Source organism: Polypterus senegalus, chromosome 6, assembly GCF_016835505.1.
Source record: "Polypterus senegalus isolate Bchr_013 chromosome 6, ASM1683550v1, whole genome shotgun sequence".
Taxonomy (NCBI): Eukaryota; Metazoa; Chordata; class Cladistia; order Polypteriformes; family Polypteridae; genus Polypterus; species Polypterus senegalus.
The window spans coordinates 37,555,137-37,567,596 of record NC_053159.1 but is presented as its reverse complement, the minus strand read 5'-3'; the positions used below and the strand labels follow the sequence as shown (position 1 = coordinate 37,567,596).

The following is a 12,460-nucleotide window of genomic DNA, read 5'->3' as shown; positions in this document are numbered from 1 at the left end:
GGAAATTAAGGAAAAGTGCATTTAAAACTGAGCAAGGAAGCACCTCTTCACACAGGTAGTCATGGGACTTTGGAACAAGCTACAAAGTCATTTAGTTAGGGGTGTGAGCACTTTGACAGGCTTTAAAAGTATCTAGATGAGATATTCGGATAACCTACATTTTAGTTAAACAAACAAACTTGATGGAATGAACTCTTTTTATTTGTTAGACTACTTATGTTTTTGCTACTGTGCCAGTTTTTCCCTAATTTAATACACAGTAATGTAGTAAAAGTAATATTTAGAAAGATAAGCTAAAGCCATGTTGCAACAAATAAGAAAGCAAAAAAAAAAAAATTCAGAAATAAACTTTTGGAAAATAAACCTTTAGTGACCCATAGTCCTTCTGAAACAAAAACATGATAGAGTAGAGGTCAATTACTGTAACTACTTTAGATATTTTGTAGTATACAACAGTAAATATTGTATATGATTTCAACTTACCGTATATACTCGTGTATAAGTCGGTTCTTGAAACCCAAAAAATCGATCATATACTGACTTACAAGCCCGTTCAAAAATATGAAATTTTTTTTTTTTTTTTTAACATTATTTACATCTTCTTGCTCCCTCCAATCTTGCATCAGTTTCTCAGACACATCGAATTTTGTTGCCTTCTTTGCTGCCCTTCTTGACACGAGGCCATTGTCCAAAGGTCTTCGCCTCACTGTGCGTGGAGATGCACTCACACCCACCTGCAGCCAATACTGAGCAAGCTCTGCGCTGGTGGCAACACAATTCTGTAGCTGACTCCTTAGGAGGAGATGGTCCTGGCGCACACTTTTAGCTGATCATTTTGTTCCAGGGCCAAAATAAGTACAAATGTTTTTTTTGTGATAAAGTTAACTTGTTATGCTACTAAAGCTCTTTGCAATGAATTAATATGCAACTGAACACTCAAACAATGTGAATTGCTGCCACTAATTTTGCAAAACACAACATTTGTGTCACTGTCAAAACTTTTGGCCACCACTGTATGTTAGTCTTGACTGGTTGCGGATTTTCTTTTATTTAAATTTTACTTTTCTGTTCTCTTACTGTTTGCTCCTCAATAAGTGTTTTATTTTTTTAACAAAGGTGGCATTTTTGGTAGGTTTGGCATCTGTGGAGTAATTTGGGTAAGTGGTATCATTAATAGAGCACCCACTATGAAGTATTTTTATTAACTCCAAAATTAATGGAAAGAACACACAGATTTACATTCTGTGCTTGAAATTCCACATTATATAAGATAATTATTGTAAGTGAATATGAAAAGAACCTTTGTCTGGACTGTAGACTGTAAAACAGGTCTTCAGTTGGTGTCAATTTTTATTTATCAATTTGATCAGTTGTTGTAAATTAATAAGGGTGAATGGTGTATGTTTTATAATGAAATACACAACTTTTTCTGTTTATAATATGAAAGGCCTAGTTTTGCTACCCATTACTTCTAATAGGTCTTGTTTCCGGCAGCTTACAGAACTTTTAATAAATCTTTGTGTGCTCTGTCTACAGCAGCAGCTGTTGTGTTTGCCTCAAAGAGTAGGAGGAGTTGGGCACATTTGTTATTTTCCTCCTTTACCTGCGGTCGCTTAAGGCTAAAAGAAGAGACTGTTAGCCAGGGATTAGGCATAAGCAAAGGAGTTTATACACACATGTTGCCGTCAGGGTTGTCAGATCACTTCGTTCTCCCTTTGGATAATGCTTCCTGAACTTGAAAGAACTGGAAATGTATTCTGAGTAGCCCCTCCATTATAACTTGTAAAGAGGAAAGGCTCCGTATATTGCGCTGAGACTTAGAAAGGATATCTATCTTTGTATTTTGCCTCCAAAGCTCCAAAATTAAGAATATGGATTTTTTTTTGTTTACTTAGCATTTTTAGTTTTTAGTGTTACCCTGTTGCTTACTTTTAAACTTATATACATCAAAAACAATGAACATCTATCGGAACTGAAGCAAAATGAAAATTTAAATTTTGTGTTTTTCATGGAATGATGGGAATTGGAGGATCCTTTGCTCAGTCATCAGATCAGATCTTTACAATAAGGTAGGTACAGTATGTATGCTATCTTTTAAGGTGCTACTATTTTATGGGTTCTGTGAGCATTTAGGTTTAAATGTCAAATAAAGTGTGTAAAGGAGTGGGCACTCTCAAATCATGAAAAAATTGTGACTGTAAAGTTGAATAAAAAAAAAGCGATAATGAAAGAACACTTTAAATCCAGAAGAGCTACGTTTACTTTTAGGATGACATTGTAGTGCAGTTGTTAGCACTTCTGCCCCATATCTTTATCATCCTTGATTGACATCAGTATGTTTCAGTATCATATAAAACTTTAATTGTTCTAGTCTCTGGTTGTAGTGGCACATTAGTTAGTACTGCTTTAGCATCATGGGTTTAAATCGAAGCCTGTTTCTGTGGGAGGTTTTCTTGGGTTGTCTTGTTTTCCTTTCTCATATCAGAGACATGCTGATTGGATTCGTTGGAGTTTCTAACTTGAAAGAGTAGGGGGATGTGAGTGTACTTATTGATAGATAGTGTTTTGTCCCCAAAACTGAAATGTTTATAACAACCAATCTACTTAACCACCATACAATGTACGAGGGATATCCAGAAAAAAAGGTTACAACAGGTGTTAAAAATCGAAAAATGAATATATTTCAACCAAATTTACAGGGTATGTTCCAAAATATGTGTTTATTTCTCAACATAATCGCCGTCAACTTCGATGCACTTCTTCAGCCTGGGCACCAGTTTTTTTTATGCCCTCGTCGAATACGCTCTGCTCCACCTCCGAAAGCCACTTCTCCACTGTCTTCTTCACCTCCTCATCGTTGGAAAAATGTTTCCCACACAAGAATTCTTTCAGTTTGGTGAAAAGATGAAAATATGAGGGCACAAGGTCCGGGGAATAGGGTGGGTGGGTAACAATAACCCATCAAAAGGACACAAGCAAGTCCTGAGTCACACGAGCGGTATGGGGTCTGGCATTGTCGTGAAGGAGGGACACACCACTAGTCAGCATTCCCCTCCTATTGTCTTTAATCTTTTTTTTCAATTTTTTTAGGGTCTCACAATATGTTTCAGCATTGATGGTGGTCCCTTTGGCCATGAAATCCACCAACAAAACCCCTTTTCTGTCCCAAAAGACAGATGCCATAATCTTCCGCTCTGAAAACTGAACTTTGAATTTTTTGGCTGATGGGGGAATGGGTATGGCGCCATTGCTGGGACTGCCTTTTGGACTCAGGAGTATAGTGACATACCCAAGTTTCATCTCCAGTCACAATAGAGTCAAGGAATGCCTCACCCTCGATTTCATAACGCTGAAGAAATTCACGTGCAGCCAAAACGCGATTTTGGCGATGTTCTGGAGTCAACATTTTTGGCACCCATCTTGCTCTCAGCTTCCTGTAATCAAGTTTTTCTGAGACAATTTCACCCATGAGACTTCATGAGATGTGTGGGAACATTTCATGAAGGGTGTCAATCGTCACACGACGATCACTGCAAATTTTTTCATCAACTTGCTGCAGAAGCTCTTCTGAAACGAGAGACGGCCTCCCACTCCTTTCTTCGTCATGAATGTCAGTGCGACCTTCTTTGAACGACCTAACCCACTTGTAAACATGCTGACGTGACATTACCTCAGGTCCATAAATTTCCACAAGTTGACGATGGATCTTGGCCACGGATTCGCGACGCAAAGTGAGAAACTTGATGACCGAACGAATCTTGCATCGGCAGTAGGTGGAGCAAACGGCCTCAGCAGAGGTTGACGAACTCGCTTGCTGTGATGACATTTCACAACTGACTGATGCAGTCCCGGGCTTATTTTGACCGTTAGGACCCCCCTACACGCAGGTATGCCAACCTTCGAAAAAAAACAATTCCCTGCACCCTCCAGGGCACTCAACCTTTTCTTCTGGATAACCCTCGTAGTTTCAGGCTACTTGCTTAAGCTTCCATAGTGATGCTTATTTTGACATTACAACCCTCTGTACTGAAATATCTTCAGTTTCTCAAATGACAGATTAAACCCTGCACTACCACACATTTGCAGGACACCTGCAAATTAGAAATAAATCTAAATATTAGAAGAAGGCGGTTTGGAATAATATCAATAGAAACAGGCGTTAGATTTGAAATAACAGCTGTATTAAACACAATATCTATTTCTACTTTAGTTGAAAGGTGTTTACAAACAAGCATTTCTCAAGTAGCTTTTTTCCTCAGTGTTTAAACATCACATTGAAAATTGTTATGTTTGTGTCATTTGAACGAGAGCTATGCTAATCAAATCTAATTAGAACACAGTCTGTTTTAACATCGGTGACAGTTCTTTGCATCTGTGAACTGTTGAACTTTTGCTTACCCAAGGTACATGTTCTAGAGACATGCATGCTCTAGAGACATGAGATAAAATAAGTACATCCCATCAAATGTTTTTTTTTTCCTTTTTAACATATAGTATGTGGACATTATCAAAATTTGATCTTCATTTAAAATGTACCTTTAGAAGCTAATGTACTGTTATTGAAAAGAGAAAACATTGACAATTTTACTTTGCAATAATTTAATCAACAAAAAATGAACGGGAATGCTACAGCAGGGGTCACCAATTCCGGTCCTGGAGGACCACCGTGGCTGCTGGTTTTCATTCTAACCCTTTTCTTAATGAATGACCTGTTTTTGCTGCTAATTAACTTCCTTTGAATTCATTGTAATTGACTTGCTCTTGAAGACTCAGGCCGCTTAACTGTTTCTTTTTCCTTAATTAGCTGCCAAACAGTAATGAGATACAAAATGAACCAAAACAACGGGTGACCATCATACAATATCTGATAATAAAGAAAGATGAAGGTCTCAGGAATGTTGATCTGCTCAGGTCTGCAAAACATTTGAACTGTGCCCTTAGAAAAGAGAAAATCAACAGTTTCAGAAATGTATGCTCTTACACAATGAGAGCAGCAACAAGCCACAGAATTAAAGAATGGGTTTAATTAACAACAAGGATCGGCACCTCATTAAGCAACTTTTTGGAATGAAATTGGTTGGGGTTTGAGTCCCTGACTTAGTGAATCTTCTCTTGGCTCCCTCATTTCATATTTCATTTCTGTTTGAGTGCCATTTAAGGAAAGGAATAAGCAATTCAGAGGAACAATGAAGAAATTCAGGGGAACAAATCTTAAAAGAGAAGTAAATTAACTTCTTGTGAATTCATTTTAATTAGCAGCACAGGCAGGGCACTCATTAAAAAAATGGTAAGAATGAAAACCTGCAGCCATGGTGGTCCTCCAGGACTGGAGTTGGCGACCCCTGTGCTACAGTGTTTCCGCCTGAGGAAAAAGTAAGTATACCCTTGGATCTAATAGCTGCTGTTTCTCCCTTTGCCAGAAACATCCTTTAATAAACATTTCTTATAACTGTCTTCTAATTTCTGACATTGTCATTTCATCCAGAGTTTCAGCTGATGTTTAAACTCTGGCCTTTGATTTGATTATTCCAGAAGCCTTCATTTCTTTTCTTTTTTTTCCACCATTTTTTTCAGCATTGGTTGATGGATTTACCAGTGTATTTGGGGTTATTGTCATGTTGCAAGGTCCACTTTTTGTTGATCTTCAGATTTCTGATGGGTCTAACATTATCCCCAAACACCTCCTGGCACATTGAAGAGCTCATAGTGCATTCTATAATAATGAGCTGCCTAGGTCATGATGCAACAAAGCAGCTCCAAACCATAATATTTAAAACACCATGTTTTTACAGTTGCTACAAGGTTCTTTACACAATTGCAATGTTTGGATTATGCAAAACATGTCTCCTGGTACTGTGACCAAATAACTCATATCTTTGGCTCATCTGTCCAGAGCACTTTGTTGCAGAAGGTCTGGTCTTTGCCTAGGTGTTCATGGTCAAACTTTAGTTTTGCCCTGATGATCTTTCTTGAGAGCAAAGGTTTCATCTTGGCAATCCTCCCATGTATACAGTATATCATTTATGCAGCCTCTTTCTAATGGTCAACTTTTGCACTTTGACATCAGCAGTGGCAAGAGCCACTTGTTGGCCCTGTAATGAAATTCAGAAGTTCTTGGAGACTTATTTCAGTATATTGCACTGTACTATTTGGCTGAGTTTGCTGGAGTGGCCTGGCCTGGACAAGTTGGCAATTCTGTTGTTGAATTTTAATTGTTTAGAAATCTTCTTAAATCTCTTCCCATACTCATAGGCATCTATATCCTTATTTCTGAAAGCCTCGGAGAGCTGTTTTAATCTAGGCATGGTGATTATTGACACTTCAGCAACAAAGAGCAAGCCAAACTAAATGTCTGAGGTTTAAATAAGAACAGTTCTTTCAAGATTCTCTCAAATGATGTTCTAATCATTTGCACCTGATCTGGTACATCTGATTCTAATTCTAGGTATTTGAGGTAGTGATAAATGTAGTTGTTTACTTACTTTTTCCACACATGAAATTTGGATTTATATTTCTACTTCTGGGCACCGCATTGTTGTTACAGAAGCTCTCTCTCCTGTGGAGGATGGCCGGCAGTTTATCCCGGCCAATACCCCCGAGCCGCCAGGTGGAGCCCTCCTTGCAGCATGGAGGTCCCCAGAAGACCAGCAGGGCATCATGGACAATGGAGGTTTTATGTACAGCCCTGCTGGATGCCATGGGGGTCACTAGGGGACGCTGCAGGGAGGAGCAATGGATATTTTCCCTATGCCCCGGAAGCACACGTGGACAAGAGGAATGACGTGCTTCCGGGGTGAAGAAAAGAACTTGTGCCTGACCGGTGATTGAGAGTCACATGGACTGTGGATTAGGAACACTTCTGGGTCAGGAGAGATAAAAGGACTGTGGGAGCTCCCAGACAGAGAGCTGAGCTGGGTGGAAGTTTGGCAACGCGTCTGGGAGCTGGAGGATTGTTTATTGATTGTATTGGTGTGGTTTATGAGTATTGTGGAAGAGATTGTGCTTTGTGCACTGTGGAGATTAAATAAAATCAAAGTTTGGACTTTTACCTGGTGTCTGGAGTCGTGGACAGGGGTTCAAGGGAGCGAGAGCGCCCCCTATCTACCACACTCCCTTTTTTGTTTTTTTTTAATTAAAAATTACCATATTAATGTTTTAAATGTAATTAATGCATTATATTAATTAGTAATCTTGGGATTTGACTTCTGGCTTGTTACCATACATTTTGTAGTGAATTTTTAAACTAAACAGAAGATGCTGCTGTCAGTGCAGACCTATGCACTAGCATGGCTCAACTGGCACTCAGACAAAACTTGAAAACTGCCACATGGTTAGTATAAAAGATCAAATGACTGCCTACATCTATAACATCTGAGAAGAGCTTGTGAGGGCTGTAAAGTGGGATGTATTAAACATTCCCATATTCATATGGTAGTACCTAAAGAACTCCTTTACACCATATCGGAAAAGCTATTTGTCTAAAAATAAAAAGGGCAAATATCCGGAGCAAGGATAAAAATTATAAGCCCGTCTGGAGATGGAAGAGGCGAAAGGCGAAGGCCTGGAACAGGGATGAAAGTAATATGGAAAGGATTCAGATAGGGTCTGACATCATATAATGAGAAATGCTCATTTGCTTTTATTTAAGTTGTTTGAACGGTTATAGCGGATAGCGAGTTACGGCTATTTTAGGTTCTGTAGAAAACCAACCGGCAGGAGGTGGAAAAGCTAGTGTGCAGTGGAGCAGAGGCAGGCAGCCGGGTGGAAGAGCCCTGAGGAGGAGCGTATAGCTGATGCTCGAGGGGGCTGAGAAGGGTTGCTGTGGCTGAGAGATTTTAAGGAGATGGACTCCTGCATAAGGCTAAGGAGGGGTGGTGAGTGTTGCAGAAGGGGGGCTCGGAACGGCGCCTTGATTGCTCTTTTGATTTGACTTTTAATAGAAGCATTTGAACAGTTTTTGCACCTATTCCTTCCTGCATGCATGTGTGTGTCCTCATTTGCCTGGCTCACCTCAAGAAAATCATCATCTCTGCTCAATGACTATCAACGGTTTTAGGTTGGAAAGACACCCGTGCACAACTAACTGGGCGCATTGAGTCGACCCAGACCATCATACAGCCACAGAAATTATTCACTTTTTATCTTTTGTGATGAATCATTCTGAATGCTGGTGAGTTCAAACAAGTAATTAAATGTCTATTATACATGTTCCATTTGTGGACACTACAAGCTGAACATATTAATGAATTTAAGTATAAACCTGTGGTACTATCTGAGCAGGTCTGACCTCACCTTACTACCACCTAAAAGCCTGTTGTTGACAGCAGTAGCTTGCTGTTATCTAAAACAAAGTTTTTATGTGTATTATGGGGTTGTTATTTGTTTTTTTATTTTACTTATTCTATTAAATGTTGATTTCCACTTGGGGACAATTTAAGTTGTCTGTCTATCTGTCTAAATTATAGACTGAGCTACAAAGTGTAAATATTGTATCGGTTTTATACATAGATGCTGGTTAAATGATGGTTAAATATTGATATGTCCATATATGCTAAAAGAGAACAAAACATTTTATTGGATATGCTTTCTTTTTCAAATGCTGACACATCAGTACACTGATGTGTTCCCATGGTCTGGTTAATTGTTATTTAAGTTTAACATTTTTGAAACATGTTCATTTTATAGTTCCAAGCCTACATTCACTTATTCTAACAACCATACGCATACGTCACTTTAACTAAGCTTAAACATTGTAAGTTAATGGACGCTTGGTTTGCGATATGCCCACCTTTCTCCATACAGACACTGTTTAAAAGCACCCAGAAGTATTTTAATTTCTTCTTTAAAGTGCACAAAGCACCTACTCCACCACAATACACAATAATCAATAATCATAATCCAATAATCTTCCTCTCCTCTCAGCAGCTCTGTCACACTCCATCCCAACTCTGGCTCAGTCTGCTGGGTTTCCCACAGTCCTTTTTATATTCCTTGACCCGGAAGTGCTTCTGTCCTTCAGTCCATGTGCTTCCATAGCACTTCTGGGTCAGATGAAAACTCTTTTTCTTCAGCCCAGAAGTACTTCAGTTCTTCCGTCCACGTGACTTGGAAGTACCTCCGGGCTATAGTAGAAACAGAAGTCTCCGTGTCTCCCTGCAGTGTCTCCTGGCGGCACCCACAGTACCCAGCAGGGCTCTGAAACCAAACTCTATTTTCCATGATGCCCTGCGGGAATCCGGGGCACCTCTAGGCTGCAGGGAGGATGCCATCTAGCGCCCTGGACGCATGGGCTACCCCATGCACGCTTCACTCGCCAACCCCCCGGCCTGCGCTAGGCGCCAGCCAATTTGTGTCTCTGCCACTCGCCTTATGAAGGAGTGGGGGCTGAATGCACCCCAAGGAGATGCGGTTGTTTCTCAGAAACCCCCTCTTAAATGGTGATACAATGGGAAACAAATACTGGTTTTTTTTTACCTCCTCTTTGCTCAATCAGCTGCTGGTTTGCAGCTGCTGCTGTGCCGCATGATCTGCATCTCGCACGGCACTTCAAACATTTAACACTAGAATTACCAGAGCCTACGAAAAAACTCGTAATTCTGTCCCACCTTAAACTGCTTCTTAAATCCCTTCACACCTCTCCGCCAGCGCCCTTTGTCTTCTAAATGTGCTGATAAAGAGAAGCTTGGAGCAGCCGGCTATTCCATCCCTCCACCAATTTAGAATGTGCACGAACTTCTCCCAGCTCATGCCTTGATTGAGAATCTGGGAGTGAAGTGGAGTTTTAGAGTGGAAATAATAGATCGTTATTTGGAACACATGCATTTCATGTCTGTTCCGTTTCTACAGTAATCTGTGTCAACACATTGTTAAAACAGAAACATTTTTTATACTCTAGTAGTAGATGACAAAATGTAGGCATAAACTATATAATGTATGAAGCCTGAAGTCCAAATAGCAAAGAAACATTTTCACAAGAATAACACAATTGCACTTTTATTCAAAAATATAACTGCAGAAACAAAAAGCCGCCTTAACATGCGACATTGACAGCAGCTTATCGTAACTGCCTCCGTGGTTCAATAGAATCACTTTCCGCTTGGGAATCAAAAGGTCACGAGTTCGATCCTGCGCCACTCCGTTTTGAAAAGTGAACTGCTCTTAGTCTTACTGTTTTAGAATAAAAGCATACATTTGATTTTAGTCTGTAACAGCCAGTGCAATTTATGATCCTTGTAAAGGTTAGCTTTTTTTTTTTTTTAAATTCACTTTTCATTCTCTCAGTCGCGTTCAGAATCAATCCATACAACCCCATCTGACACGGCTGTTTTCACTAAAGACGCGCTATAGCTCTGCAGTGTACCACGATGCATACTAACCCCTACCCCCCGACACACAAACGCTGGCGAAGCTGCCTTCGTATCTCACCGTCACTTGCTTTTCTTTTTATTCAGTTTTATTGAGTGTTCCTGCCAGTCCCCGCATGTTGCTGTATGCTGTTTCTTTTGTACTCCAGGACATGCAGAGGAAAGAATGGTAAAGAGCAGTAACTTCAGCGCTATATGCAATAATCAGACACTCCCTATCTGCCCGCGTCATTCAAACACAGGAACATATATTGGTGTAAAAGTATAACAAAAGTGCACTTTTTCCATCGCCTTTTCCTGTAAGAAGCAATGTACACACTTCTCTCTATGCTGTGGTTTCTAGAGAAGTTCGTGCACGTTCTAAATTGGTGGGAGGATGGAGTAGCCGGCTGCTCCAAGCTTCTCTTTATCAGCACATTTAGAAGACAAAGGGCGCTGGCGGAGAGGTGTGAAGGGATTTAAGAAGCAGTTTAAGGTGGGACAGAATTACGAGTTTTTTCGTAGGCTCTGGTAATTCTAGTGTTAAAAGCCTGTACAGCAGCTGTCCTACTCTTTGTCTTTTTTTCTTGCTCCTGGAGTGATTAAATCTTTTGGCACAATGTCTCATCTCATGGGATGCGAGTTCTTGAAATCTTTTAGTTTATAATTTAAAAACAGATTAAGAATCTGAAAATCTAACAACATCACATTAAATTTTGATAAATTCTGAAAAGGATGATACCAAACATATATATGTAGGATTTAAAATACGCGTGATAAAAAACGCAACATAAAAAGTCACATAAAATCGTTGCACAAAATCATTGCACTTTTAGGCTTTGGATTTTACATATATAGATATAGATCACCACCAGCCTATAATACATCACATTTTTTCACCCTTTTCAAATATTATTGTTATTATTACAAATTTTATACTCTATCTGTTTTTTTTTTACTTTTTTTATTTTATTATAACTATTCAAATATGCTTACTTGCACTGTGAGAATAAACTGGTATTTTATAAGTCTATTCATATCCATTTTAAGAATCAAACTTTTTCTACTTTTTAATATACAAAAATAATGTTGCTTACAATTTCGAATTGAGAGAGAGAGAAAAGGCCTAACTTAGAGTAGTAGTATAAGAGCTTACACATTTATTGTTAATAATTTAGTTATCACATCTAATAGGAAGTTATAACTGTGGGTTCTTATTTTTATTACAGTTTTGGGATTGGTTTAACTTACTATATTTACATAATGTAGCCTATGCTTCACTTTTTCTAGATTTCAGTACTCAACAGAGCCCTAGCATGTCATGTTATGTTTTTATGTGTTTTAGAACAGAGACCATTTGTTATCTTAGCAGTACAGGTATGTGATAAATATTTCCTCCTTTTTGCCTCTCTGTTGCTTTGCATGGAGTGAAAGGTGCTGGAAGTTTGGCTGACTGAAAGATGCTTATTCTGTAGGGGGAAATGTGAATTTCCACCACTGAGGTATTCTACTCAAGAACAACGCTGTATGCTCTGATCTGTTTCTTAAATAGAACAGTCCTCAAGGGACAGGACTGAGGATTCTCCTATTAAATGTTTAAAATGCTTTCTTCTTTAAGCTCATTGAGCTACTGCCTTGCTAATCACAGCATGAGCTCAGACATGACATATTAAAGAGATGTGTGAGGGCAGAATAAGCAGGCTTACTGGTTCACAAATTGCACAGTTTATTGGAGACATTTACATTTTTTTATCACATTGAAAAAACATATTACATTTATGATGGAATAGCTATTTGAGTAAATCTTTATTTGTCTTTTTATAATAAAGCTTTTCAAAGTTTTACATGTAGCTATCTAATTCGGTAAAAACTAGTATTACATACTGTGATCTTTGGCCGGCTTGTCATCCCGGCCAATACCCCCAGGCCGCCAGATGGAGCCCTCCCTGCAGTGTGGAGGTGCCCCAAAGACCAGCAGGGAGTCATGGACTATGTAGTTTTTATACAAGACCCTGCTGGATACCACAGGGGCCACAAGAGGGAGCTGCAGGGAGGACCGAAGATTTATTTATGCCCTATAACCCGGAAGTGCATCAGAGGAAGAGCAACATGGTTCC

The 12,460-nt window shown here is 39.3% G+C and overlaps 1 protein-coding gene across 2 annotated transcripts in view; it reads left to right on the top strand.

The window, feature by feature from the left end:
• The window catches only part of mib2 (MIB E3 ubiquitin protein ligase 2), a 209,762-nt gene that overhangs the window by 122,729 nt on the left and 74,573 nt on the right, over positions 1 to 12,460 (top strand). The window contains exon 1 of one of the 2 annotated variants that reach the window (XM_039755850.1): positions 1,979 to 2,069. The exons of the other annotated variant lie outside the window; for it this stretch is intronic. Within the exon in view, the coding sequence (XP_039611784.1) occupies positions 2,014 to 2,069 (56 nt within the window). The 5' untranslated portion in view covers positions 1,979 to 2,013. Of the gene's footprint in view, positions 1 to 1,978; positions 2,070 to 12,460 lie in introns of those variants that run through there. 2 annotated transcript variants of the gene reach the window in all.